Genomic DNA, 26602 nt, shown 5'->3' with positions numbered 1-26602 from the left:
TACTATAAGGGTAACGCCATTTTTCAGTGCATTATCATTTGCAGAAGCCTGAGATCTTCCATTCACTGCCCGACGCAGGAGGTTATTATAGCTAAAATGGATGGAATTTGTTATTTAACGTGACGTCACCTATCCCTATCCTATGACGTCACCTAACAACGGGCGTGATATTGGCACATCGTCAAGCCTTGGTTGATACATGCCATCGATCCCGATTGCGTGGATCGATGCTCATGATATTAATCACTGGATTGTCTGGTCCAGACTCGATTATTTACAGACCGCCGTCACATAGCTGGAATATTGCTGAGTGCGGCGTTAAACAACAAACCAACCAACCATCGTCAAGCAATATGAGGGGATTATCAAGTTACAGAGGCCCGCTGAATTCTGATAACATGCGGGCGGTGTTATGATAATTATTTCCATTTTAGCTATAATAGCCTATGCTGCCTATGAAACCTATGAATATTATCATCAGGTCAGCTGTTACATGAATATAATCTTTGCAACACAGGTATTAGATGTGCCCAGTAATGCTGCTTCCTGCCTAAGCTGAACTGATATGACACTCTGCGTTGAGGGGAAGAATCTCGACTTTGAGATCAACGACTGCCCGGACTCTAGCAATGAAGTCCAAATTAGCCATGACAGAAGGATCAAGTGGTCACGACAAATGGACAGCATTCTTTCTTTGGTTGGATACTGTGTTGGCCTCGGGAATCTATGGCGATTCCCCTACTTCTGTAACAGAAACGGTGGCGGTAAGAACAGTTATAAACAGTACAGCGGGGGTGTAAAAGGTCTGAGACACTTGGCATTTTGTGGAAACCCACGAGACGGTCATGTGCGGACTACACCAAATCCTTGTGTGAAGTGACTATACCTGGTGCCCAGGACATGCTTACCCCTTTCGCGAACACTGATTTTCAGTGATCTACGGTGGCCCATAAGGGACATGGAGTTCGTTTTTCCATCTTTGGATATTTCACTTACTTTTATCGTAACCTTTTTCAAATTAACACGATTTGTCTTACAAATATGTGATAAATCATGTGTAAAGAAGATACTGAATCGCTGTAAAGTGAAACGAAAATGTCACAAACTAATCGAAAATGTCAAAAACAAAAACGAAAATGTCAAAAACTAAAATGAAAATGTCAAAAACGAAAGCGAAAAAGTCAAATTTTATATAAAAATACAGAATACTGTTTCATCCGCGGTGAAAACTATTTACACCGCGGTGGAAATAGTTTTCTGTAGTTTCATTTTCGTTTTTGACATTTTCGTTTTTGTTTTGACATTTTCATTTTAGTTTTTGACCTTTTCGTTTTAGTTTTTGACATTTTCGCTTCACATTTCAGCGACTCAATAGCTACTTAATTTGAAAGAACATTTTCAATGTTTTCGGTTGTTTTTATACATGATTTATCACATATTTGTATGGTTGGTTGGTTTGTTGTTTGACGCCGCACTCAGCAATATTCCAGCTATATGACAGCGGTCTGTAAATAATCGAGTCTGGACCAGACAATCCAGTGATTGATATCATGAACATCGATCCACGCAATTGGGATCGATGACATGCATCAACCAAGTCAGCGAGTCTGACCACCCGATCCCGTTAGTCGCCTTTAACGACAAGCATAGTCGCCTTTTACGGCAAGCATGGGTTGCTGAGGACCTATTCTACCCCGGCTCTTTACGGTTCTATTCGTGTAGTAAATATTGGGAATGTATTGTAAGGAAAAGTAGAATCTCGTTGTCTCTTGACTTCGCAGGTATTTAAAGAAATAGCATGTCAAACATGGACTTAAAATCCAGGAAGCTCAACAAAAGATGTATTTTATAACATCGTCTCCATAGCTCCACAATCATATTTGGCAACATCTGGTGGAATTCATGTCATGTAACTTATACTTGGATATCAAATATTAGATAATAATATTTAAACCAACACCAATCAGATTTGGCGACATCTGTTGAAAATAAAAAATGCAAATTTGTAATTAGTTATTTCCGACATACATGTAGATGTGCACCTCTTATATGTCTGCGTGCCGCCGGATACCAATACATTTCCGTTCAGATATCCTCCCACAGAAGATCCACTAGGGGCACTGATCTAAAGACCAATTCGAAATTGGTCTCTTACCTTCCGCAAATCATGGGATAAGCCAGTTAATGCAATGTTTATATCACTACAACTTCCATCTATGGATTTGTTTAATGTCTCTATTAGTGAATTCCATCTAATCACACGCACTTTGAGATGTAATGACGCCGATTGTTGGTCACGTGATTTATGGAATGACACTGGTCATGAACATGGGAATAAGTTGAGGACTTTCAGACTCTTTAAGAATACTCTAAATACGTCGACCTATGTCCGCTCTGTTTTAGACAGACAGCAACGTAGTACCTTGGCAAAACTACGCTGCAGTTCTCTCCCTTTGGAGGTTGAAGTTGGTCGCTACTCCCGTCCAGACACCACTACACCTCCGTTTATGTAGGTTATGTGACCGCCAGTGTGTCGAACACGAAGTACATTTCCTCACAGAATGTGAATACTACTCTGATCTACGATATGACTATTCTCATTTGTTTTCTCCAATACATACTTGTCTAAGAAGTTTAACCCCAGAAGACCAATTTATATATGTTATGCAGAATGATAGTCTAGCTATTCCCCTAGCCGCAGTTGTTACTGCTATGTATAAAAGAAGACAATTTCAACTTGCATTGTAAGTAGTGCACTTCTGATCCATAAGTAATTGTTATTCTTCCTTATAGGATTTAACCACATGTTTATAAAAGTCTAAATATATTTAGTTTTAATGGTATTCTTCCTTAAAGGAGTCCTCAACAGTTACAAAAGATATTAACAATGGGACATTTTCAAATAAGTACTTATAAAATAGTTCTGTTACCACACGTTCGTATATATGTTGCATTTGTATCTCACTAAACGATGCTAGTATAATCTCTTTACATAAAACTGAGTTATTTTTTTATCTCTCGTGTCTAATATTAAACGCCTAAATATTTAATTATTTTACAAATTGACGGAAAAATATGTCCATCTGTATTATTATAAAACGAATTCCAAACATTTTTATGTTTAATATCATCACCAAGAGACTGCAAATGTTAGGATTAAAAGTACATTTCTATAATGTTTGGCTTCTAATCCTGGCATAATTAATTTATTGTTGTGTTTTTAAGCCCTTTTGACCGTCTAAATCATTTTTAGTCAATCTCTTAAATAAATGGACAGATTATTCAGTCAAAATGACTGAAATATTTGGACATTTTATAAATTGCTTGAGAGAATCACATTTTACAAATTGACTAATATATACACGCTTACAAAGGAAAAGACGTGTAAAAATAACGTCTATCGCGCATCGAAGAATTTCCCAACCAAGACGTAGGGGAACAAGAATAAATCTGTTTTATAGCAAATGAAGGAAAAGAAAATGCAGATATTATAACAACAACCTACCAAGTTTATATGTATAATTTTAGGAAGCTTTCTTGTTCGAGGAATGTATCCGTGAATATCCGCATAAAGGAACAATATCCCACACGTCTGCAGCTGTACAAAGAAACTTATTCGATGTCACTTTTCTCTGTAACAATCAAATATTTTAAAATATATATATCGTTTAGGGATATTATAACCTGTGTTCGTTTATCAACTGATCAATTAGTTTGTTTCAGGTGTTTCACATAGGTGTCACGTCTCAAAGGTCAGCTGAGACAGTCCACGTGACAACTATTTTCATAATGTCCATGATTCTTAAAAAGGTCCACTGAGTTAGATAACAATGACCAATCAATCAAAGTATAATCGGTTAACCCTTTGAACAAAGTATGTTGTTTTTACATCGGCACCTCATGCCATGTTATGAGTCTATTCCCTTTGCTTTAGTAAACCTACACATGTAAACACTTACTATTGACATATCCACTGTGCTAAATAACAGTGATTTATTAATCAACGTATTTTTCGTTAATCCTTTGATGGCTAGGAATGATCCGTTGATTTTCAAAAAAGTAAATCAACTGATCATTCATCTCTTGCTGGGCTGCCACGTTCATATGACATAACACACATTTCACCTCACTTCAAACCTGGATTAAGATTGAATAATTACCCCAGACACAAGAAACGCCAAATTGGAACCTTTATCAGGTAATCTCAGTGGTGCTACCACTAATTATACCTGTAATAAATTCATTAACTGAGCATCGAGTGAATGACAACAAATACACAAGTGAAGGGTTATACCAGAAAACGTGGATGACAACAAGGGAGTACTAATTGTATTATCCACGCAATTCGAAATCCGAAAATGCTTTCACTGCAGTGATACTTTTTATTATTATTGAACTATAACCATCAGGGGTATTTCCAAATGACGACAACCGATGAGCTTCCGCCGTCCTTTTTGTCTGTTTGTTTAGGCTGAAGTTATTAATTAACATGCGCCCTTTGTCGAAATCTCGATACATCACGGGTAACCAATCAGTGTTCAAAAATGCGTAAAACAAATATTGCCTCGAAGTTTATTTATGCTGTCTTTACAGACGGAAGTCCAGTCTCTTGTCAAGCTCAGTTGCGTGAGCGAGCAAATCGACTCACGGCAGCTAGTGAGCCCCAGTGGCCAGTGTCAGACAGCCGAGAAGAAGCCAGAGATTAGTGCCCCTTTAACACATGTATTTGATCCCTCATGAACACAAAGTTTACTCTGCATGGCGCTCGACATAAAGAGAATGAAACAAGGACTGGTCGGCTCGGAGTCAGTATACTGTGCCTGAATTGGGTATTCATATTGTACTAGTTGGCTCGGAGTCAGTATACTGTGTCTGAATGGGGTATTCATGTTGCACTGGTTGGCTCGGAGTCAGGATACTGTGTCTGGATGGGGTATTCATGTTGCACTGGTCGGCTCGGAGTCAGGATACTGTGTGTGAATGGGGTATTCATGTTGCACTGGTTGGCCCGGAGTCAGTATTGTTACGAGTTGATTCCCAAATTGAAACAATATGCTAACCCCGAAAATATGTATGTAAAAGAATTTAGTGCGAATCCAACAAACAACCAACAAATGGTAAGCCATCAACAATCGTATTACAAAATTAATTAGGTTTACAAATCAATACATATTACTGCACAGCAATTACATTGGCAGAAAGGAATAGAGTGGTAGTACAATATTCAATGTCAATATATAATATGATAGCAATGATCAGTATCCAATACAAAAAATGTGATGGCAGTGGTGATATTAAAAAGTTCAGTGATATAATATTCACCTATCCGCAACAGTGGTAAAGCTTCTGAAACTGAAATAGGCCTAGGCTGGGAATCCGGGGTGATCATTGTTCTTCACACAACCGCTGGTCTTGATGTAATGTCAGATGGACTGAGATGAAATATAAGATCCGACAGGCGCGCGCGCTCCGGAAGTTTACATATAATTCGAGCATCCAAATACAACAATTTCCTCACCACTGCTAACATTAAACAGTACTACAGTCCTCACAACTAATCATTGTCTACTAATAATTATCTTCTGCTGAATCTCAACAGAAACAATGTAATACACTTACAATCATTGTTAAACAATACATTACACTTCCTTACAACATCTGTTTGTTTGTTGGTTTACGCCGCACTCAGCAATATTCCAGCTAAATGACAGCGGTCTGTAAATAATCGAGTCTGGACCAGACAATCCAGTGATCATCATGAGCATCGATCCACGCAGTTGAGATACGATGACATGCATCAACCAAGTCAGCGAGTCTGACCACCCGATCCCGTTGGTCGCCTCTTACGACAAGCCAAGTCGCCTTTTATGGCAAGCATGGGTTGCTGAGGACCTATTCTACCCCGGCTCTTTACGGTTCTATTCGTGTAGTAAATATTGGGAATGTATTGTAAGGAAAAGTAGAATCTCGTTGTCTCTTGACTTCGCAGGTATTTAAAGAAATAGCATGTCAAACATGGACTTAAAATCCAGGAAGCTCAACAAAAGATGTATTTTATAACATCGTCTCCATAGCTCCACAATCATATTTGGCAACATCTGGTGGAATTCATGTCATGTAACTTATACTTGGATATCAAATATTAGATAATAATATTTAAACAAACACCAATCAGATTTGGCGACATCTGTTGAAAATAAAAAATGCATATTTGTAATTAGTTATTTCCGACATACATGTAGATGTGCACCTCTTATATGTCTGCGTGCCGCCGGATACCAATACATTTCCGTTCAGATTCTACCTATTCTACCCCGGATCTTCACGGGCCGCCTTATAACAGTATTATGTGTCTGAGTGTATTATTTATGTTGGACTGGTCAGCTCACAGGCGGTATGCTGTCTCTGAGTTGGGTATCGATGGATGAATGGTCGGCTCGGATATAATATACTGTGTCTGAGTGGGTTATCCATGTTAAAGTGCGGCATGGAAAGGTTACAGGTGTTATTTGTTTACCACGTCGGTGAAACAACTGAGCACCAATACCGTGCTAATCGGAATTCGAACCTACGACTATAGGCACGTCTAAAGTACACATCTCTATAATGAAAAAATAAACCGAGGCGCAAAAGAAACTATATCTCTCAGTTGATTTTATCATATGTTTGATTTTAAATTGAAAATATCATATGGTATCCAGAACATGTACTGGTACTTAGTACTCCAAGAATGCTTCTACATGTTTACTATGTACTATGAACCTGTGTCTGCTCCAGGGGCGTTCCTCGTGCCATATCTGCTGTGCCTTGTCCTGGTAGGACTGCCCCTTTTCTTCCTGGAGCTTTCTATTGGACAGTTTTCTGGAAGTGGGGCCATGCACGTGTGGAGTATATGTCCACTGTTTAAAGGTGAAATTACTTTGTATAAAACATGAAATCGACATTTACAAATCCACAAATAATAATGCAGTTCAATGTACATTCTTCAATATGTTAAATCTCACGTTATCACAAGCCATGCGGGGGCACGGGTGGCCCCGTCGTCTAAGGCGCCGCGATTCGCTGTGCAGAGTTGCGTCCCTTGGGCACGCCAGGAACCTATGATTGTGGGTTCGAATCCCGGTTCGCCCCGATTATGTTTCTAGGTTTGTCAGCACCATACCCGTGCTCGTGGGTTTCACCGAAGTGGTAAACGTCTGAGACCTGCATCACTTCGGGCTTTCCTCCCACATTAAGCTAACATGCCGCGATATAACTGGAATATTGTTAAAAGCGGCGTTAAACCCAACTCACTCACACTCACAAGCCATGCAATGTCACACTACTGTCGCGCCAGGACGATAATAAACCTTACAATTTTCATATGTAATGTTTAGATTCCTTAATAACATGCAGTGACAGGTACAATGTGGTCTTTCTATCCCCAGGCCTTGGCTATGTGATGAGTATTGCCTCTTTTATCTGCTCCTTCTACTTCAACCTGATCATTGCCTGGTGCCTGTACTACCTGGTGATGTCCTTCTATCCTGTTCTACCCTGGACCACCTGCTCCAACTGGTGGAACACGCCAGCATGTACCACCTTGAACACGCCCCTGTACTCTGACAATTTAACGACAAGTAACAGTTTAACATTGACCAGGAACATCAGCATGTCAAGTTATGTCAACGAAAGCCTTTCCAACGTATCAAGGTCAGCAGCAGAAGAGTTTTGGCAGTAAGTGATGCAGGACATTTGCAGTGACACATTTAACATGAGCAACATCGACTACTAAACAAGGCGTCGACTACCTCGTATCATTAAGCATATGGTCGCGACATCTGGTGATAATGATCATGTGTTAAATTCATAATTTAAATGTTAATGTTAATTATAATGATAATGATCATGCTATTTTAAATGTTAATGTAAGTGATGGATTTTAGTCAAAGCAACGTTTCACATACCTTGGTGTGTTTTAATTTGGACATGTACTTCGTATTTTAATTTGAAACAGAGTGCGTGAGATAAAATTCAAAACACAGTTTGGTTTATCTTAATTCTACCATGACGACAAGAACTGTCTCAAAACGGTAGTCTTTTGCATCGCTTTATACACCACGCCGTGATATAACTGGAATAATGTTAAAAGCGGCGTTAAACCCAACTCACTCACTCACTCACTCGCTTTATACACATGGGTAAATAGAACATAGATCAGCGATCTTAGAACGTTCCGAAAAGGGGCCATAGATAGTCCTAAGTGTAACAAATATAAGATCATTTACTTTAGTTTATTTTTGACTAAATCAAAATACTGGTAACATCATACATGGTATTTGTTAAAAAAGAATTGACGAAAGTTTTTTTTTTTATCGCACCCTGTTGCGTATTTGTACTGCTTGGACATGTTATCTGTAGTAATGTTTAACATTTACGTGATGATTTACTGGCGGAATAGGGCGCACTGGCATAACCCCTCCCAGCCTGAAATATGACGACACGAGAGGTACAGTTCATTATAGTGTCCGATGATTATGTGTCCGATGATTATGTGACCGATGATTATGTGGCCGATGATTATGTGGCCGATGATTATGTGGCCGATGATTATGTGGCCGATGATTATGTGGCCGATGATTATGTGGCCGATGATTATGTGGCCGATGATTATGTGACCGATGATTATGTGACCGATGATTATGTGGCCGATGATTATGTGACCGATGATTATGTGGCCGATGATTATGTGGCCGATGATTATGTGACCGATGATTATGTGGCCGATGATTATGTGGCCGATGATTATGTGACCGATGATTATGTGGCCGATGATTATGTGGCCGATGATTATGTGACCGATGATTATGTGGCCGATGATTATGTGGCCGATGATTATGTGGCCGATGATTATGTGGCCGATGATTATGTGACCGATGATTATGTGACCGATGATTATGTGGCCGATGATTATGTGGCCGATGATTATGTGACCGATGATTATGTGGCCGATGATTATGTGGCCGATGATTATGTGACCGATGATTATGTGGCCGATGATTATGTGACCAATGATTATGTGGCCGATGATTATGTGGCCGATGATTATGTGACCGATGATTATGTGGCCGATGATTATGTGGCCGATGATTATGTGGCCGATGATTATGTGACCGATGATTATGTGGCCGATGATTATGTGGCCGATGATTATGTGACCGATGATTATGTGGCCGATGATTATGTGGCCGATGATTATGTGGCCGATGATTATGTGACCGATGATTATGTGGCCGATGATTATGTGACCGATGATTATGTGGCCGATGATTATGTGACCGATGATTATGTGGCCGTGACAAAGTGGTTTTAGTGTGTTTTAGTTAAGCGTGTGTTCTGAAATAGAGTTCGTCATGTCTGATAAACTGTTGTTCTGATATCGAACGTATTCAATATTCTATGTTGTCGTTATTCATTGTTAAATGCACCTACAGATTACAGATTTTATGTGAAAAGGCTTAATTCAAAAGAAGTATCAATATAGAAAATGTATTTTTTTTAATAATCAGAATTAGGCATTCTTCAATGGAATGATGATCGCTTCCAAATTAAGGGACTGAAGTTTCGTTGATGGATTGACTGCACACATTTTTTATCATCATAAATGCCCTCAGTTCCATGTACTTTCCCGTGGCGTCTATATACACAAGCACACATTATCATCATGGTATAAATGACACTATCTGCTTCAGGTACAACGCACTGCGTGTTTCTGCTGGGTTGCACGACATGGGAGGAATACAGTGGCATATGGCTCTTGCATTCTTTGCTGCATGGGTCCTCATATTTCTCTGTCTGATCAAAGGTGTCAAATCTGCTGGAAAGGTAAGTCCAACCACTCACAGGGTGTCAACCAGTAATGTAAAGTCGGTGTTGAGGGGCAGCCTAAATTGTTCACTTGTATTTATTTGTTTGCTTGCTTGTGTGTTGTTTAACGCTGCACTCAACACAGTTCCAGCGGTATGAGCCTGGGCCTGACAACCCAATCGATATTGTGAGCAACAATCCGTATCGCCGGGGTACGATGTCTGATTGGCTCTTTCGACAAACAATTGAGCGCCCAGGACCTGTTCTTACCAAGTTTCATCAGGCTTGAAAACAGGAAAACAGAAGCAGTAATGTACCACAGCCGCTCACGTTACTTTGTGTCACAGAATGCTTATGTCCGAGCCCAGAACATTGACCACGCTGCTCGTGTTCCAGGTGGTGTACGTGACGGCCCCCCTGCCCTACATACTCCTCACAGTGATCCTCATCCGGGCCGTGACGCTGCCTGGTGCTGTCCAGGGTATCATCTACTACGTCAAGCCAGACTTCAGTCGACTTGCTGACTTCCAGGTTAATATATGCGAAAAAACCCTTTCCGTATTTAAAGCGAGTATACAATTCCGACTGTACCATGAGCAAGTGGTTATGAATCATCATTTAGCGATGATACCAGGTGTGAGCGTATCCTGCCCCACCGGTGGCAACTATCAGAAACACATGCAAAGGCAAGGTAATTGTTTAGCGGAAGTAATTCGTCATGTAATATAGTGCTGTACTAATGTAATCCTATTAATAATAGCAGGTATGTTTCGAGGTCCTTGATGATGGATCGATCGCTTTCCACTGTTGATGACCAGCTGACTTGGTGTCACGGTCGTCAAATGTTTATATGTTTTAAATGTGAAGTTTACATGATATACGGCTTTACCATTGGACGAGAGTCTGGTCACACGTCCGGGAAACTGACGCTCATAAATGTATGAACGATACAATGTGACTTTTATACGTTTTTTCAGGAGACGGTTTTCTTGAGAAAACTCCTGGGAATGCCCTTGCACAGATATATACAGACGCATTATTTCTGATTATCTAGACCCTACAATCTTGAACTCATATATTGAGAAATATCAGAGAGTTTGACTGCATGAGCGTTCACGAATATCCTCGTTACGACCCACCCTGAACAAATCGAAGAAATGCAAATCCAAACCATCGTAGTATAGACTCAATCCGTGGTTAGACTGACAGTGACAGACTACAACAATCTGTGCATTTACCTCACTAACCTTTTGTCATATCTTTACAATCACGTTTAAATGACCGACCAATGTAACACTTGTAATCGCCACAGGTTCATAAGCAGCTTCCTCCCGTCACGCTTTAGTCGACTATTTTGGCGTCTTGTACTTGATGTAAATATATTATGACGCGATGTTATTGTGATATTAGTTGAATATATTTGTTGTAGACAATCTACAACATATGTCACTGTAGAACAATGTGAGCCTGCACACGGCCATGTTGCCTCTCCTTTTGAGGAGCTACATTCCGCGACACAACCTGTTGTTGTATGGCTGTTGTTGTCATGGTGAATATGAAGCCGCACGTATTTTGTGTATTGATCTACACCCTTCGAGATAAAATATAGTGACATTAAAAAATATAAGATTCGCAAGCTCCGACCCTTACTCGATGAAGGTTCAACTCCAATGAACTCACACAAAGTGAAAGTCAATTTTTAAGTATGTAGTTCAGCACAATTCCTGAATGTGTCTCACTAGAGTATCGCTTCTTGTGTTCACAATGAGGAGAAAAATCTGATCATGCGATATGCATAGGCTACATTGAGTGAGTGAATGAGTTGGGTTTCATGTCACTTTGAACAGTACTCCAGTAAAATGAAGAAGGTCTTAGTCGTTTACCTCTTTGATGAAACCCACAAGCATGGGTATGTTGCAGACAAATCTGAAAACATACACTGCAAACACGTAAACGTCGTCTTTTTCGTATATGGTCATTCGACGGAAAAACGACTAAAAATTCATTAAAATTCATTCATGGTGAGCGTCTAGAAAGTGTCCGGGAAAACGTCGGGTTTCAAGCGTAAAATGGACGGAAAAACGATGCTTTTTGCTCCGCCTTGTACAACTGTTAACGGCCAATCAGATGGCGCTGGTCCCCCGACGCATGTGATACCAAAGTCCTCCTGTGGGGAGCAGTAGGTTTCGTATTTCTGGCATGCCTTGATCTAGGAACTGTTGCGCGCACTCCCGCGAGATTAGCTGATTAGTCGGTTTTAGGATATGAAACATATTAATGGAATTCAGACACGCGGCAAGAAGTCAAACCAAACCATGTTAGCAAGTTTATTGAGATAACATATCCCTCCGCTTTGTACAGTTATCTCTATCGGATAATGGATTGTGTTTTATTTGGTTATAACAGTAAATAACTTTTTAGTGTGAAGTTTACACGATATACGGCTTTTCTAGTGGCCGATAAGCCTTTATGTTGTTGTTTTTTCAATCAGTTATTTAAGAAATAAATGACGCGTGGCCGTTGTCCATCGTGAAATAAAACACTGCAGGGAGAATAAACCATGACTGGTGCAGCCCGGAGTGATTTATTCTCCGTGTTTTGTTTTATTGTACTATAAACAACAATCATGTGTAGTTTATTTCTTATGAGATGTCAATATTATGTACGGCCTCTATAAGGATAAAGCATACAAGCTTTATTAATATGTACCAGTATTTTAATAATGGAGATTCCCTGAAAAGAAACCTCGTGGCCCCGGCCCCATGAGGTACAATGTACGTGACTGCCTGAGAGAGAGAGAGAGAGAGGGGGGGATGTGCCCAGCGCTGAGCTAGTGACACACTGTTTACTGCATGTGATATACAGACATATTACACTTGATACATGTATACTGCATGTGATATATATTATATGTATACATACCAATAGTACCAACTCAGAATATATATTAACCAGCTGTGAGCTGAGATATCAGATTTTTACAAGCAGTCGAAAAAGGATTACACCCTGATGTACTAGAACAGAGTTGGTTATGTTAGATGGTATAACCAAAACCCAGCTGCTATAAGGGACGGGAGCTCCGGCAGGGGGCCAAACTGGACTTGTTATTGTGTGGTATGAGTTGTGATGTAAACTGTCTCCCTGACCCATTATAATAAATTAAAAAAGGGGTCCAACTTAAGTCTAGAATGATTGCGTCGAAATTAAGAATTGTTAATTTATATTTTGTAGACATTGATAGACCAACCAGGGAAGATATTGATGGGGAATTAATATCACATGTTCTCACTGATCCATTTAAATTCATCACACAATAAAATTTTAGTATTTGATATTACGAGGTGCATGATCATGTGCATGTTCATTGTAGTGATTTGCATACTAGTCAATTTGATTATGATGTATATTATAGTGCTGCGCGGCATCAACGATAGTGATTCTAAGTGAATTATTAATTTGTTATTATCAATTACAAGTCATGTATTCAAAGTTTAGAGGTTTGAACATGTGCATTGTATGACAGACATGAAATTGACGCAAGTGATTAAATTATTAATCTAAATTTATTATAGATAATACTGAATATATAGGAACAAAAGACTTAAGTTTAATTTCTCATTTTGAAAAAAAAAACATTTACATTTTTTATATATATATTTATTTTATTTATTTATTTATTTTATTTATTTATTTTTTTTTGGGGGGGGGGGGGGGGGGGTGTTAAGAATAGATTCATGTGTTTAATTGTTTGTTTTTAAAAGCCGCACTCGGCATTATTCCAGCTGTACGACGTTGGTTTGTAAATATTTGACTCTGGACCAGACAACCCGGTTATTGACATCAAGAGCATCGATCTACGCAATTGGGATACGATGACATGCATTAAACATGTCATCGAGTCTGACCTCCCGATCCTGTTAGTCGCTTCCTACAAGAAGGGTATCTTGAAGGACTATTCTAACCCTGATCTTCACGGGTAATTTTTTAATAATAAGGTACAATGACATTATGAAATTATGGTCAGTATAAGTGTGTATAAGTAGATGGAAAACATATTGGTACATGTCTATTCGACTGCATATGGTTCAATGATGAGCTCTTTCGCAATTCCATATTTCAATATATGTATTTGATATTCAAATATAACTCCACAAAAGCAACACAATGGCAACAAAAACTGTACCAGCATCACTTTTACCAACAATATATTCTTGAACACTAGATACATTTAATTACTTAAAAGTTAAATCACGTATCTAAATAGTGATTTGCAGGTTTAAAAACATACACTTTCGAAATTTTTCGTATTATTTTTGGGGGAGAGAGAAGTAGTGACAATAGTGACTGGTATCTGATGGGTTGAAACAGGTGTCGAGTCGCAGTCACAGATTGTCCAAATTGCTAAGCTCTTAAGATCACGACGGCGATACAGACCGTGAAGCAGTTTGTCTAACAGTCTCTGAACCATATTATTTTCTCTTCCGCCCAGCCCTTACTGTAATGCTTACATAGTCCCCAATGAAGCAAGCCTAGATTTTCAACAGGTTCAGGCTGAAATTTCCATCTCACTGGGGCTCCTTTTCACTTTTTATATTTATATGAAAATAATATATTTTCAGAGACTAATCCAAAATATCCCATGCAAGTCTAGATTTTTTTAGACAGACTCTCCATGTTCCTATATCACAACACAATTAATTTTTTTTTATAAATTCAGAGTGTCTATGTTAATCTTGCAGCTTGCTAAACATATCAGTTTCAACATCTTTTCAAAAGTGTTTTTCAGCACTGGTCAATAGGTTACATGCGCATGGCGATCCTTTTTCACGAAAAAACATATATACTGATGAATTTTAATATTACGCAAATAGATGTATGCATAAGTTTGTTCTCGAGATCTTTATTTGTGCTTTTGGCGCTTTTTCTATGGGAGATTATGAGGTTATTATTTGTTGATGATGTCACTCTTATTGACGATTGTGTAATTGGACTGCAGAGAAAACAAGATGCTTTAGACTCTTATTGTGACAAATGGGGCCTTGAAGTTAATTTAGATAAGACAAAAGTCATAGTTTTCAGTTAGAAAGGGTGGTTATCTGAAGACAACTGAGAAACGGTTCTATAAAGGTCCGCAAATTGAAGTTGTATCGTATTTCAAATACCTTGATCTACTATTCTCTTCAAGGCTTGTTTGGACTAAAGCATGTGATACACCAGCTATTCAAGCAAGGAAAGCGACTTTTCCTGTGTTAAATAGGATAAAGAAATTCCCATCTCTCACATTTTCTACTGCTGCTAAAATATTTGATTCAAAGATTGCTCCTGTTCTTTTCTATGGCTCAGAAATTTGGGGATGTGCCAAAAGAAAAAGCACTGAAAAGGTTCAGAGTAATTTCTTTAAAAGTGTTCTTTATTGTTTCAAACTGTGTTTTCATGTGTGTGGTTCAGGATTGCGGAGACATGAAATGCTTCATGGTTATATTCAAACAACGATGTAAAGATATAGAATTCCAAAACTGGCATTACAAAATCACAAATTCTTCTTTCCTTGATGTTTATTCATTTTATAAATCACTACTCCAACCAGAAAAAAGATCTGTCTACTTTAGCATGTGAAAGAGGTCTTCTTAGAGATTTATTTAAATTCCATTGTTTTAGCCATAATCTAAATGTACAGAAAACTCGATTTAATACAACCACAATGTCATCGCTGAATTTATGTATGAAATGTACCCGCAATAAAATAGAAAATGAATACCATTTTTTGTTAATTTGTCCTTTTTATAAAAAAACGGTAGAGAAAATTTAATTCCAAAATGTTACCATGTGCAACCATTTATCCCAAAATGTATCAGTCTTCCATCTACCAGAAATGATTGTGTTTATAAGAACCTGTCCGTATATTTAAAAAGACATTTACCTATGTAAATACAAATGTCTAAAATATGAAGGTTTGTTGTAAGAAAGTTTGGGCATTTGCATGGTACATATTATTCCTGAAAATGAACATTCATGAATACACTTCTTCTTCTTCTATGAGGTATAGGCTTGTGGTTACATGGTATCAGCAAGCCACGTCCAAATTCAAGTCATGATTTCATGGCCTGTCATGCATGTGAGATACCAAAATCGCAATATTGCTGAATATTGCTAAGCGTGGTGTGTAAATAGCATGTTAATGTCAACGCTGATGCAGTGAACATACCACAGACATGATGCTGGACTAACATTTTACAGAAAAATATTGTATGGGAATGTTCTAGTTGTCGGACGTTCTCCTTTCTCATGTTTGCAGTTTCTTGTTTCAACACTTCTGTTAAAGTTCTTTTGTCACTTTGGCCTTATTTCTTCTAATTTGTCAGTGAAAGAGTCCCTGATTGTATTAATTTCTGCTAGGATGTCTGAGCTTGTTACGATGTTATTAACACACACGTTACACACATTGTCACAATTAATATTACCTTCCCCGCAACCATACGGAGTAGTAGAATGTTCAACTTCATGGACGTCTGTTTTTTTTGTATTTTAGCAGCTGAAGGTTCGCAGAAGTAAACGGGTACCGACGCAAGTACACCCGGCTGTGACAACACAGCATCCACTTAGTCACTCGCGCCTTCCGAATCACCACACATAATTCACAGTTTATGTCGAAGTTATATCAAACTTGTCAGTGAATGTTTATCTGATGCAAGAAAGCACAATAAAGGTATATTCGGCTTTTGATGGGTACTTATATGGATGAGCTTCGTGATCACGTCTTCACAATTCAAGGGCGGGTAACTTAAAATGTGTGTGTGCGTGCGTGTGTGGTTGTAAATGTGAGAATGTCAGTTTCTTGTCAAACTGTAACTATAAAATGACTTTATTAGGTAAACAAGAAAGAGAAATATCACACGATTTCCGTCATCTTTGGATGCAACGCATAAACATTTCAGCGGCGTGCACAAGCCATAAAGAATGTCCCCCGCAGACTTGGATGAACATTCTGCGGTAACGCGGCGGAGTTGACCAGAGGCTTTCAGTAACCATTTCTATCCAGGCTATTTAGGTCCGTGGTGTGTGTGGGGGGTTGGGGGGTTGGGGGGTTGGGGGTTAGTTTAAGATCTACTCTAACCCGGATCTTCCCCTTCGGGATCGGTTCGGTTGGTAGCCTAGATATCCATAGAATAGACACAAGTCCGCCTCACATTCCCTGAACCAGATCAGTTTCCCTTTCGCTCAGTCCTTTCCATAATGCGGAGACCTAAATGAAGCAAGTCTAGATTTCATCTCTGAATCATCCATCTCACTGGGGCTCCTCTTCAACTTTAAAATGGAGTTATTTGCTTCTATCAATATTATATATTTTCAGAGACTAATCGTTGGTCTAAACAGACATCATCAGTTTGGAACATCACAAAAATATGTTTACAATAACAGAACATTGGCGACTACATTAGAATATTACACAGATTACTGCTTAATTGTCATATGCAAATATGAAATCTGACAATTAGAAGGCGGACGAACCTTACCATTATCAATAGACTCTCTGACATAGATTCCACAAATCCAAGCAATGTCAGAAGAATAAAATATGCATATAATATCTGGCAATATACACCAAGATCACCTTCCACAAAAATAAATTTTGAAAGCCAGCATTTTATTCAGGTTCAGTTTGATATTAGTTTGCAGATTAAAAATATTCATCCTTTGTCTATATTTAGCCGTCATTTTGCCTTGCGCTTTCCCAATGATTTTGACTAAAATTCTTACCGTTATCATCGTATCAGTTAATGAGAAATGCGTGACGATCAAGTACATGTCCCAAGGGCCGCAACTCCATCAGCTACAGTGATGTATTGTTATGTGACGCATCTCTACGCAGCAGCTTACGCCAACAAAGCACATTTGTCTCAGAATTCGGGTTCAAGGTTCTGAAGATCCATATTCATTTCCTTTCTGAGACATTTATTCTGTTAGATCAGAATCGGTGTACAGTAACCTTTTTCCTCGATTCCAGGTGTGGATGGAGGCGATGCTGCAAATGTTCTACTCTCTCGGCGTCACCTGGGGCGGCCTCCACACAATAGCCAGCTACAACAGATTCTCCAACAACTGCTACAGGTAGATGTTAACAGGATGTGCAAAATTCCATAAACATACTTCAACTGTTGCCTGTGAATGTGTATGGTTTTACGACGCTTTTAGCAATATTCCATAAAATATTACGGCACCAGAAATGGGCTGCACACGTTTTACCTATGTGGGGAACTGAACCTGGACCTTGGAAGTGATGAGCAAACACTTTAACCACTAGACTACCCCACGCCGCCTACTATTGCTTGTAGTATTGTAGAAATCTTGCTATCGCCTTGTAACCTTGTGAAAGGTACTACTTTCCAAGTGGGACCTGCTGATAGGTTTTACATTTGAATTGTAATACATGCATGTCCTCGATCGTTATTGCGTGGATCGATGATCATGATAGTTATCACTGGACTGTCTGGTCGAGACTCGATTATTTACAGACCGCCGTATATGGCTGGAATATTGCTGAGTGCGGCGTTAAACAACAAACAAACAAACAAACCTCCTTGGAGGATCTACACGTGAATTGTAAGACCTGTTTTGAGATTTTACATCTGAATTGTATGACCTAGGCTTTACAGCTGAATATATAAACTGCCTTTTAGTATGCATCTAAAGTTGATGTTTGACTGGTTAAAAGTCACACAATTCTTCACCATGAGGTGACTTGAATCTCCACCCCTTACATATATTGTAACCCACTGTTTCTTTCAGGGCAGCTGATGAAAGCGTGTTCAATATTACATGTTATGACTTAAGTTGTCTGCATTTTGCACGTTGTCTTTCTTTAGTGTTTCACTATAAGGTATCCAAATGTTTTGTTTTATTCTTTCTCGTGTTTGTTGCATTTAGATGGTTCATAAGATAGTTAAAACACTCCTCCGGGAAAAGCCCTTTTGCCTACCTGCTTTCCCCCGCTTGGGGTTTTACATTTAACTACATTGCAACTAAAACCGCAGAGGAGTTTTTTAACTATATCATCAACAGCTCATTTTGTGTGATATGGTCTGTCTTGGCAAAAGTAACATGTGACACTTTGAGAGTGCTATTCTGTAACATAAGAATTTCAAGTTTGTCACTCCTCAAATATTCTGTTTAACGGAAACATGTAATCACAAAATCCTGTTTGATAAAGCCAGTGTTTAGTTTTTCTTTCACGAAATGGATTCCTTTATAAACATGTCCCCACCTTACAATGGGCATCCTGGATTTTTGTCCAGCTAGGTAGTATTTAAGCTTCTCAAAGGCTCAAAGGAGGCTTAAATGTTTACGGCGATTTTCTGAAATACTGAAAAGTTTCTGACACAATTGACAATACATCTATCAAGATGAATGTGTGAAGCCCTTGCTCGTTATCTTGACATGTCCTTTGCAGAATCATTGAATCTCTAGACCAGATGGGCAGCAAGGTACACAGACAGCCATTTAACGTCGTGTACCACCATTGTCTTAAGGACAGTTTCATCAAATTTATGTCGACTTAAAGAAGTATAAATTCCAGGTTTTCCTGAGGTCATGAAAGGAAATGATGAAAGGAAATGGTAGTGTGAGAGTGGAGTATGCCACTCTGGTCACTCTGGTGTAGATCATAAGATTCATTTTCACTGCCAGATAAGCGCTCTTAACTGCTACAATTCTCACATCAGTATTGGATTGTCATTTTCAGGATGGCGAGTCTCATTGGCATTATTATTCGAACAGTATGTAATTGCATGTATAGATGCCTCATCCGTGCTCTTGGCTGCTAAAATGATAACAAACAAGTGGCTATATTTCTCAGACAGAACAGAACTGAGATCCAGAATATGTTTTTGACATTCTGAGTCCATGACAAAGTGTTACATGTATACTATTGAATGTTAACGAAACTGATAGTTGTGTGTTCAACATTCAGTTTTTGATAATGTTACATGATGAAGTAAATTGTCATCAGAGTTATACAACCAGGAACACATGGCTCGGACGGTTCATGTTCGTCTCCATGCAGGACTGTCGCGTCCAAGATTATTGCGACTGCTTGTGCTAGTCCGTACTGATGCTGATTTAATAGTGCCAGCACACTGAGATACCATGCCACAGTGTAACATGAATACCCCACTCAGACACAGTATACTGACTCCGAGTCGAACAGTCCATGTTTTAGCCCCTTAATACTTGGTACCAGACAGGGTAACAACAAGTACCATATTTAAATGTATTTTGGTATCACGCGGCCAGGGATCGAATCTCCGGATGGACGCTCTACCACGCGGTCACTGCAATGAAGGTTTATAGACACTGTTCACATCTATAATTTGAAGCAAATGTTGAATTTACACCTTGTATTGTGTAATGTGAAAGGAAACGTCATCAGATGTTTACTGAGATAACATTTTGTGAAATGCTGGACTTCCTCATTGATAACATCAATGCAACATTTTGTGGAAAGACATTTAGGCAAGCAGTAGACATCCCCATGGGCATCAATTTTGCTGTTTCTGTTTCTTTCTGCACATGATTCGGAATTTCAGCTCGGAATGGCAAAGTCAAATCAAGGTTTAATTAAAGCTAAAGGTATATTGATAATCTTATATCGTTCAATAACCATCAAATAGCCAGTTTCCTTCCACTTATTTACCCACCTGAACTAGAAATAAAGGAGATCAGTGAGACAGCCTGATCTGTTTCATATTTAGATCAATGCATAACGATTCAGAGTGACAATACACTCTCCACAAGATTGTATGACAAGAGGGAAGTCTTCAACTTTCCAGTAGTCCGGGCCACTTTCCCTTCACGTGGAGCGATATTCCCTGCAGCTCCAACCTTTTGTGTTTATATTTCACAACTTTTGAGGTACGTGCTCTTACTACCAAGAGTTCAAGGTTACAACATTCAAAGTCTCAGTTAAGCTTTCAAAAGTTTTATGGTAGACATGTGGAGGACTTTTGTTCCCGTGTTTTTTATAAGTGACTTGCCTTTCCATGTGCTTGTGGCGGATGCCATCGGTTGGGCAGGATACGCTCAACCCTTCGCGAACACCTGGTATCATCACTAATTGATAGCAATTAAAGAAACTCATGCTCGTGATATAGTCGGAATCGTACCATCGACACTGCTTTCGGCAGAGATTTCTCATGAATATGGTAAGGGTTTTTGTCGCTTTATTTATTGATTCAACTTGCAGGGATGCTGTCTTGATAACATTCCTCAGCGAAGGCACCAGTTTCTACGCAGGCTTTGCCATCTTCGCTGTTCTTGGATTCATGGCAGAGAACAAAGGCGTTCACATATCAGAGGTCATCAAAGCAGGTGAGGGGGCGGGATCATACACTATGGGAAATATGAGTTGAAACATTTAACCTCGGCACTATAGCTCATTTTGTTCCTTGGATTCTCTTCAACATGTAAACATCGTAACAAACATGACCACCTGTGATTGTCTGAATACATGTGGCTGAATTTCGTTTTTTTAGCAATACTCCAGCTATATCACAATGTTAATATACGAGTCTGAACAGGCAAACATGTAAATGAAAACTATATATGCGTAACTATCTACGTTTTGGGGAAACCCCCAACAATCAGTCACATTTTCGGAACATCATCTTTGATCAAATGTAGGAGCCTACTACGACCTACAATAGGGTGCAAGTTTCCATGCCTAATAGTGACTAAACTACAAAATACAAATACTAAAACCTAATTATTTACTCCTGCAGGACCTGGTCTTGGTTTTGTGGCTTACCCAGAAGCCCTTGCGCTACTTCCGGTACAACAGCTGTGGGCAGTCATCTTCTTCATCATGCTTGTCGCAGTGGGAGTTGACTCCCAGGTCAGACTTTATAACATCGTAGTTAACATCCGACCTAGCATCCACGGAACCTTATGATAAAAGTGAAACATAAAAACTCCACTTTCACTTACGTATCACCTGTTCAATACTCGGTCAAATTAAAACTGTAGCCAATGTATGAGGAAGTCAGTTAAAGGTCAATAACAAAAAAACAAACGTTTATTAGATTAATTTTCATTTTCTCTGTATGGTTTATATTATGGTTTGATAATGATTTTGTTGAGGGGAGAGCTCAAGAATGTCATTCGCGTGTAACAGGATTTGGTTTGGTCTGTCAGATGCACGAAACTTGCTATACATTCCTCTGATTATGCCATAAACACGTATATATACATTCCTATGCTTGTGCTTTTAACACGTATATATTTTTGCTCTAGTTTGGAACAACGGAAACAACAGTGACGGCAATTGTAGATACATTTCCAAATCAGCTTCAGCGACGGCGAGGTTTGGTGACTGCTGTTTTGTGTGGATTCAGCTTCATATGTGGTCTTGTGCTGGTTACACGGGTGAGGCGTGGAACCCGACATATTTTCAATGGAGACCGTAACAAACCGAATGCGCGCGCACTCGTTTTCTTGTTGTTTTCGTGGTTTACTGTATTTGGTTCTAGTTAAATTGTGGCATGTTTTAATCACCTCGATGCATTCTTTAGGAAGTTTGTGTCTTGTTTATAATCTGTGACGCTGTTTCTGTTTCAATCCGTACATATTCCTTAGTTTCCTTCTGCTGGTTTTCATTTGAAGGTCTGAATGTGTAGACGTCGATTATTGGTCCTATTCCAGTTTTACGTACACATCTGTCACCAACTATTTGACTGTCCTTTGTCGACAGTTCGTGATATAATATGAGTATATTATTTTCGTGCCATTTCTGAAAAATGTTGACGTGACAGAAGATGTTCACTCACTCATTCTTAATTTTCAAACATCATTTAATTGTTTGCTTGTTGTTAAACACTCAACAGTATCCCTGCTATTTGTCGATGGCCTCAGACAAGCAAGAGATTGGATATTATGCGCAACGTCCAACAACATTGGGATGCGATAACACGTAATCAATAGGTGAGGTGAGGTGAGGTGAGGTAAATGGGGTTTAACGTCGCGTCCAAGATTATTGCACTCATATAGCGACGTGCATGTACGTGTGTGTGTTTGTGTGCTAGCTCACTGAGATACCATGCCGCAGTTTAACATGAATACCCGTCTCAGGCACCGTATACTGACTCCGAGCCGACCAGTCCTTGTTTTAGCCCCTTAATGCCGAGCGCCAGACAGGGTAACAACAAGTACCATCTTTTAACTTCTTTTGGTATGAGGTGAGGTGAGGTGAAATTGGGTTTAACGTCGCGTCCAAGATTATTGCACTTATAAAGCGACGTGCATGCACGTGTGTGTGTGTGTGGGTGGCTGCTTGTACTATGCCGGACTGATGCCGATTTATAGTGCTAGCTCACTGAGATACCATGCCGCAGTTTAACTTGAATACCCCACTCTGACACAGTATACTGACTCCGAGCCGACCAGTCCTTGTTTTAGCCCCTTAATGCCGAGCGCCAGACAGGGTAACAACAAGTACCATATTTTAACGTCTTTTGGTATGACGCGGCCGGGGATCGAACCCCGGACCTTCCGCTCTCCGGGCGGACGCTCTACCTCTAGACCACGGAGGCGGTCAGATAATCGATGGAACTGAAGCTTAAGTTAAACTTCTTGGCCAAATTACCTTACCTCTAGACCACGGAGGCGGAGTAACCGAGCCTGACAATGTATACCCTATCAAAGTACGACCATCATAGGTTTCTGGGGACGTGATCCAACCTGAATTGTGAATCCTGTTACAGGGCGGTATCTATGTGTTCATGTTGATCGACTGGTATGTGGCGACCTTCAGCCTCCTGTTGGTGGGAATCATGGAGTGTGTCATCATCAGTTGGATATACGGTAACACACATAGGAATAGACGTATTTGAGTGAAAAAATAGTTCCATGCATCCTTCGTTGATCTGAAGTTTGTACGAGTAATCCTCCAAACACAACCTTTCATGCAACCTAAATATAAAATGCTGTTTGTGGCCGCACATATCATCAGTGCTGCCTTGATGTGAATGTTGCTCTGGCCTGTTGGACCAGGTGCGGACCGGTTCAGTGGCGACATCGAGATGATGCTTGGACGAAGACCCCCTGTCTTCATGAAGACGCTGTGGTGTTTTGTATCTCCACTTCTTATGGCCGTGAGTAAAGGAATGTTATATAAATGTAGCCTCACGTATATCATGAGGTTGGTTTCTGGGATATAAAAGGTAGCACTGAAATGAATCCCTTTCGGACCTTTCATATTTCTATAACTACCCGGATATAGCCCCAACGGATAAACACCAGTACAGACATGGCACCGCCTTTGCCTATCGGCGATGGAGAAATTACCATTAGGAATCTGGACAAAGTACTGGGATAATTGTCAACATTATCAAAATATTAGTTAAAGGTGCACAATTTGCCTTTGCTCGTCAGATACCAGATCAAGTCGCTTATTTCATAAAATTCGTATTATACGGGAGCTCTTTTTTGTATTCTACATGTATCACATAATCGTGTGGTTTGTGTTCATGGTTTTATTGTTGACTGTGATATATATTCCTGAGGTTTGTGCTCATTGTGTTACTGTTGTCTGTGATATATTCCTGAGGTTTGTGCTCATGGTTTTACTGTTGGCTGTGATCTATATTCGCAAAGTTTGTGCTCATGGTTTAACTGTTGGCTGTGATATAATCGTGCTCATGGTTTTATTGTTGACTGTGATATGTTTCAGCTTTGCTTCATCCTGACTGTAGTCCAGTACGAGGCTCCTACATACGGGGACTATGTCTACCCGACATACGGCGTTGCTATTGGGTTCTGCATCGGTCTGGTGTCCATAGTACCGGTGCCAATCTGTATGATACAAGAATTGGTAAAGGCGAATGGGTCATTTGTTGAGGTTAGAAATTGGTTTGTTTCCTCTGATGATTATTAAAACTTGTTCAAGACAGAATTCCAACGACCAGTTGAATATGGAGTATGTTAGTTGAGAAACGCTGGTAGCGGAGAGTAGTTGGATGGGTGACCGTGTTCACCAGCTTAATTCCTGAGAGCTTCCAGGGATTCGGGCTTGCCCCACCCTGAAGTATATGCAGCATATGTGATGTGTCTTGAGGCAAGGGGCTTTGTTCGACATTCCTTAGTTCATCCAGCACTGAATGGGCATCTGGTAGCATGATATTGCTATGTTCCTGTAAGCCTCACTTTCGTTCTATACTTCTCAATTAACTGAGAATGGAAATAGTGTACACACTGATGCATTGACCAGGGCAATAATTGTGTGTTTGAACATTTTTTTCTGGCATAAGAATGGATTCTTCTTCTTCTTCTTCTTCTTCTTCTTCTTCTTCTTATTATTATTATTACGTACAGATTAAAATATAAAGGTTTTGTGTGATCCTGGCACAGTCAGGCTGGTTGGGCTCATCATCAGCTAAGGGCCCTTGCCCTCTCTACACGCAGCCCAGACAGCAAATGGGACTTCACCCAGGAAGCGCTGCCTCGTCAACCCACCCAGACATTTTCAGGGAATGTGAAGACTGCCCAACACTGCAGCCTTCTGCATTACCCAAATTGTCAGAAGGGCTGTATTCTTGGCAACAAACCCGGGTACTCTCCCAATGTCAGTCAACAGATTGGGAGGTACTAAACCTAAGGCACCGAGAACAATGGGGAGTCGGACAAGTTGGTACTTGGGATGCGAGGTTGACATTTCGAAAGCCAGGTCCGCATATTTGTCAATTTTTCCTGTATCTTGTCAATCACATTAGTGTCAAAAGGGACAAAAAATTCAATGATATAAATGATTTTATTGGATTTGTCCAAAAGGACAAGATCAGGTTCGTTGGATAGGTCTGAGGCTGTAAATGGGCCTATTCCAAAGAATGTTGTATGTATCATTTTCCATGACGCCCTCTACATAATCTGGATCGTACCGTGGATGGACCTCTGTGTCAAAACCACAAGCATGGCGAAGGCGGCAATAAAATGATGGAGCCACTCCATCATGTCGCATATGATACTGTGTTTGTGCCAAAGCTGGGCATCCACTGACAATGTGTCGGACAGTCCTATTAAATTCATTGCATAATCTACATTTCATATTTACATTTGGTTGCAAAATCACACGGTGACGGTTATTATTATTATTTGTGAATCATGTATTTTTCTATCGCGGAAGAAATAGATATGCAATATTGTTTTATTGTGATGCAGATATATAGAAAATGAATCTCAATCCCAAACTCGCAATGCACAGTGAATATGCAGACACAACCTAAACAGGACTGAAGACTACAAGCAGGATATGGCGGATACATTTATTTCTGGAAACGACCAGATACTTCAAATGTCACAAAACCTGAACAAAACTGGACACAGTAAAACATATTCCTTTACAGTAATTGTTTTATATATTTTTATTAATTCTTAATTGTTAATTAATTTAACATTATTGAATATGATTACATATATTTGTTTTATATGTCAGAAAGTGCGAACCTGCTTGAGGCCAGACTCCACGTGGGGGCCAATCTCCAGCAGGCACCGTGCTTTGTACACCAAATCTGTGGAGGAGTCGGACTGGAGGAACGCCTTCAGGATATATACATGGTAGCGGGGGATACGTAGTGCTTTGAACACCAAGTCTGTGGAGTCGGACTGGAGGAACGCCTTCAGGATATATACATGGTAGCGGGGGATACGTAGTGCTTTGAACACCAAGTCTGTGGAGTCGGGCTGGAGGAACGCCTTCAGGATATATAAATGG

General features: G+C 39.7%; 1 protein-coding gene across 1 annotated transcript; it reads left to right on the top strand.

The window, feature by feature from the left end:
* Nucleotides 1–527: 527 nt before the first annotated feature.
* Nucleotides 528–26529, top strand: LOC124143306 (sodium- and chloride-dependent creatine transporter 1-like). The gene is made up of 13 exons (XM_046512220.2): nucleotides 528–764; nucleotides 6778–6909; nucleotides 7428–7716; nucleotides 9732–9864; nucleotides 10243–10377; nucleotides 17852–17955; nucleotides 21086–21210; nucleotides 21621–21733; nucleotides 22132–22263; nucleotides 23598–23697; nucleotides 23887–23987; nucleotides 24566–24733; nucleotides 26324–26529. Exons 1-13 carry the CDS (start codon nucleotides 566–568, stop codon nucleotides 26447–26449), a joined length of 1857 nt encoding a protein of 618 aa, XP_046368176.2. The 5' UTR covers nucleotides 528–565; the 3' UTR covers nucleotides 26450–26529.
* The last annotated feature ends 73 nt before the right edge of the window (nucleotides 26530–26602 follow it).

Source organism: Haliotis rufescens, unplaced genomic scaffold, assembly GCF_023055435.1.
Source record: "Haliotis rufescens isolate VD_foot unplaced genomic scaffold, xgHalRufe1.0.p SCAF_30, whole genome shotgun sequence".
NCBI lineage: Eukaryota > Metazoa > Mollusca > Gastropoda > Lepetellida > Haliotidae > Haliotis > Haliotis rufescens.
The sequence above is the reverse complement of the archived record's forward strand: the minus strand, read 5'-3'. Positions and strand labels throughout refer to the sequence as shown.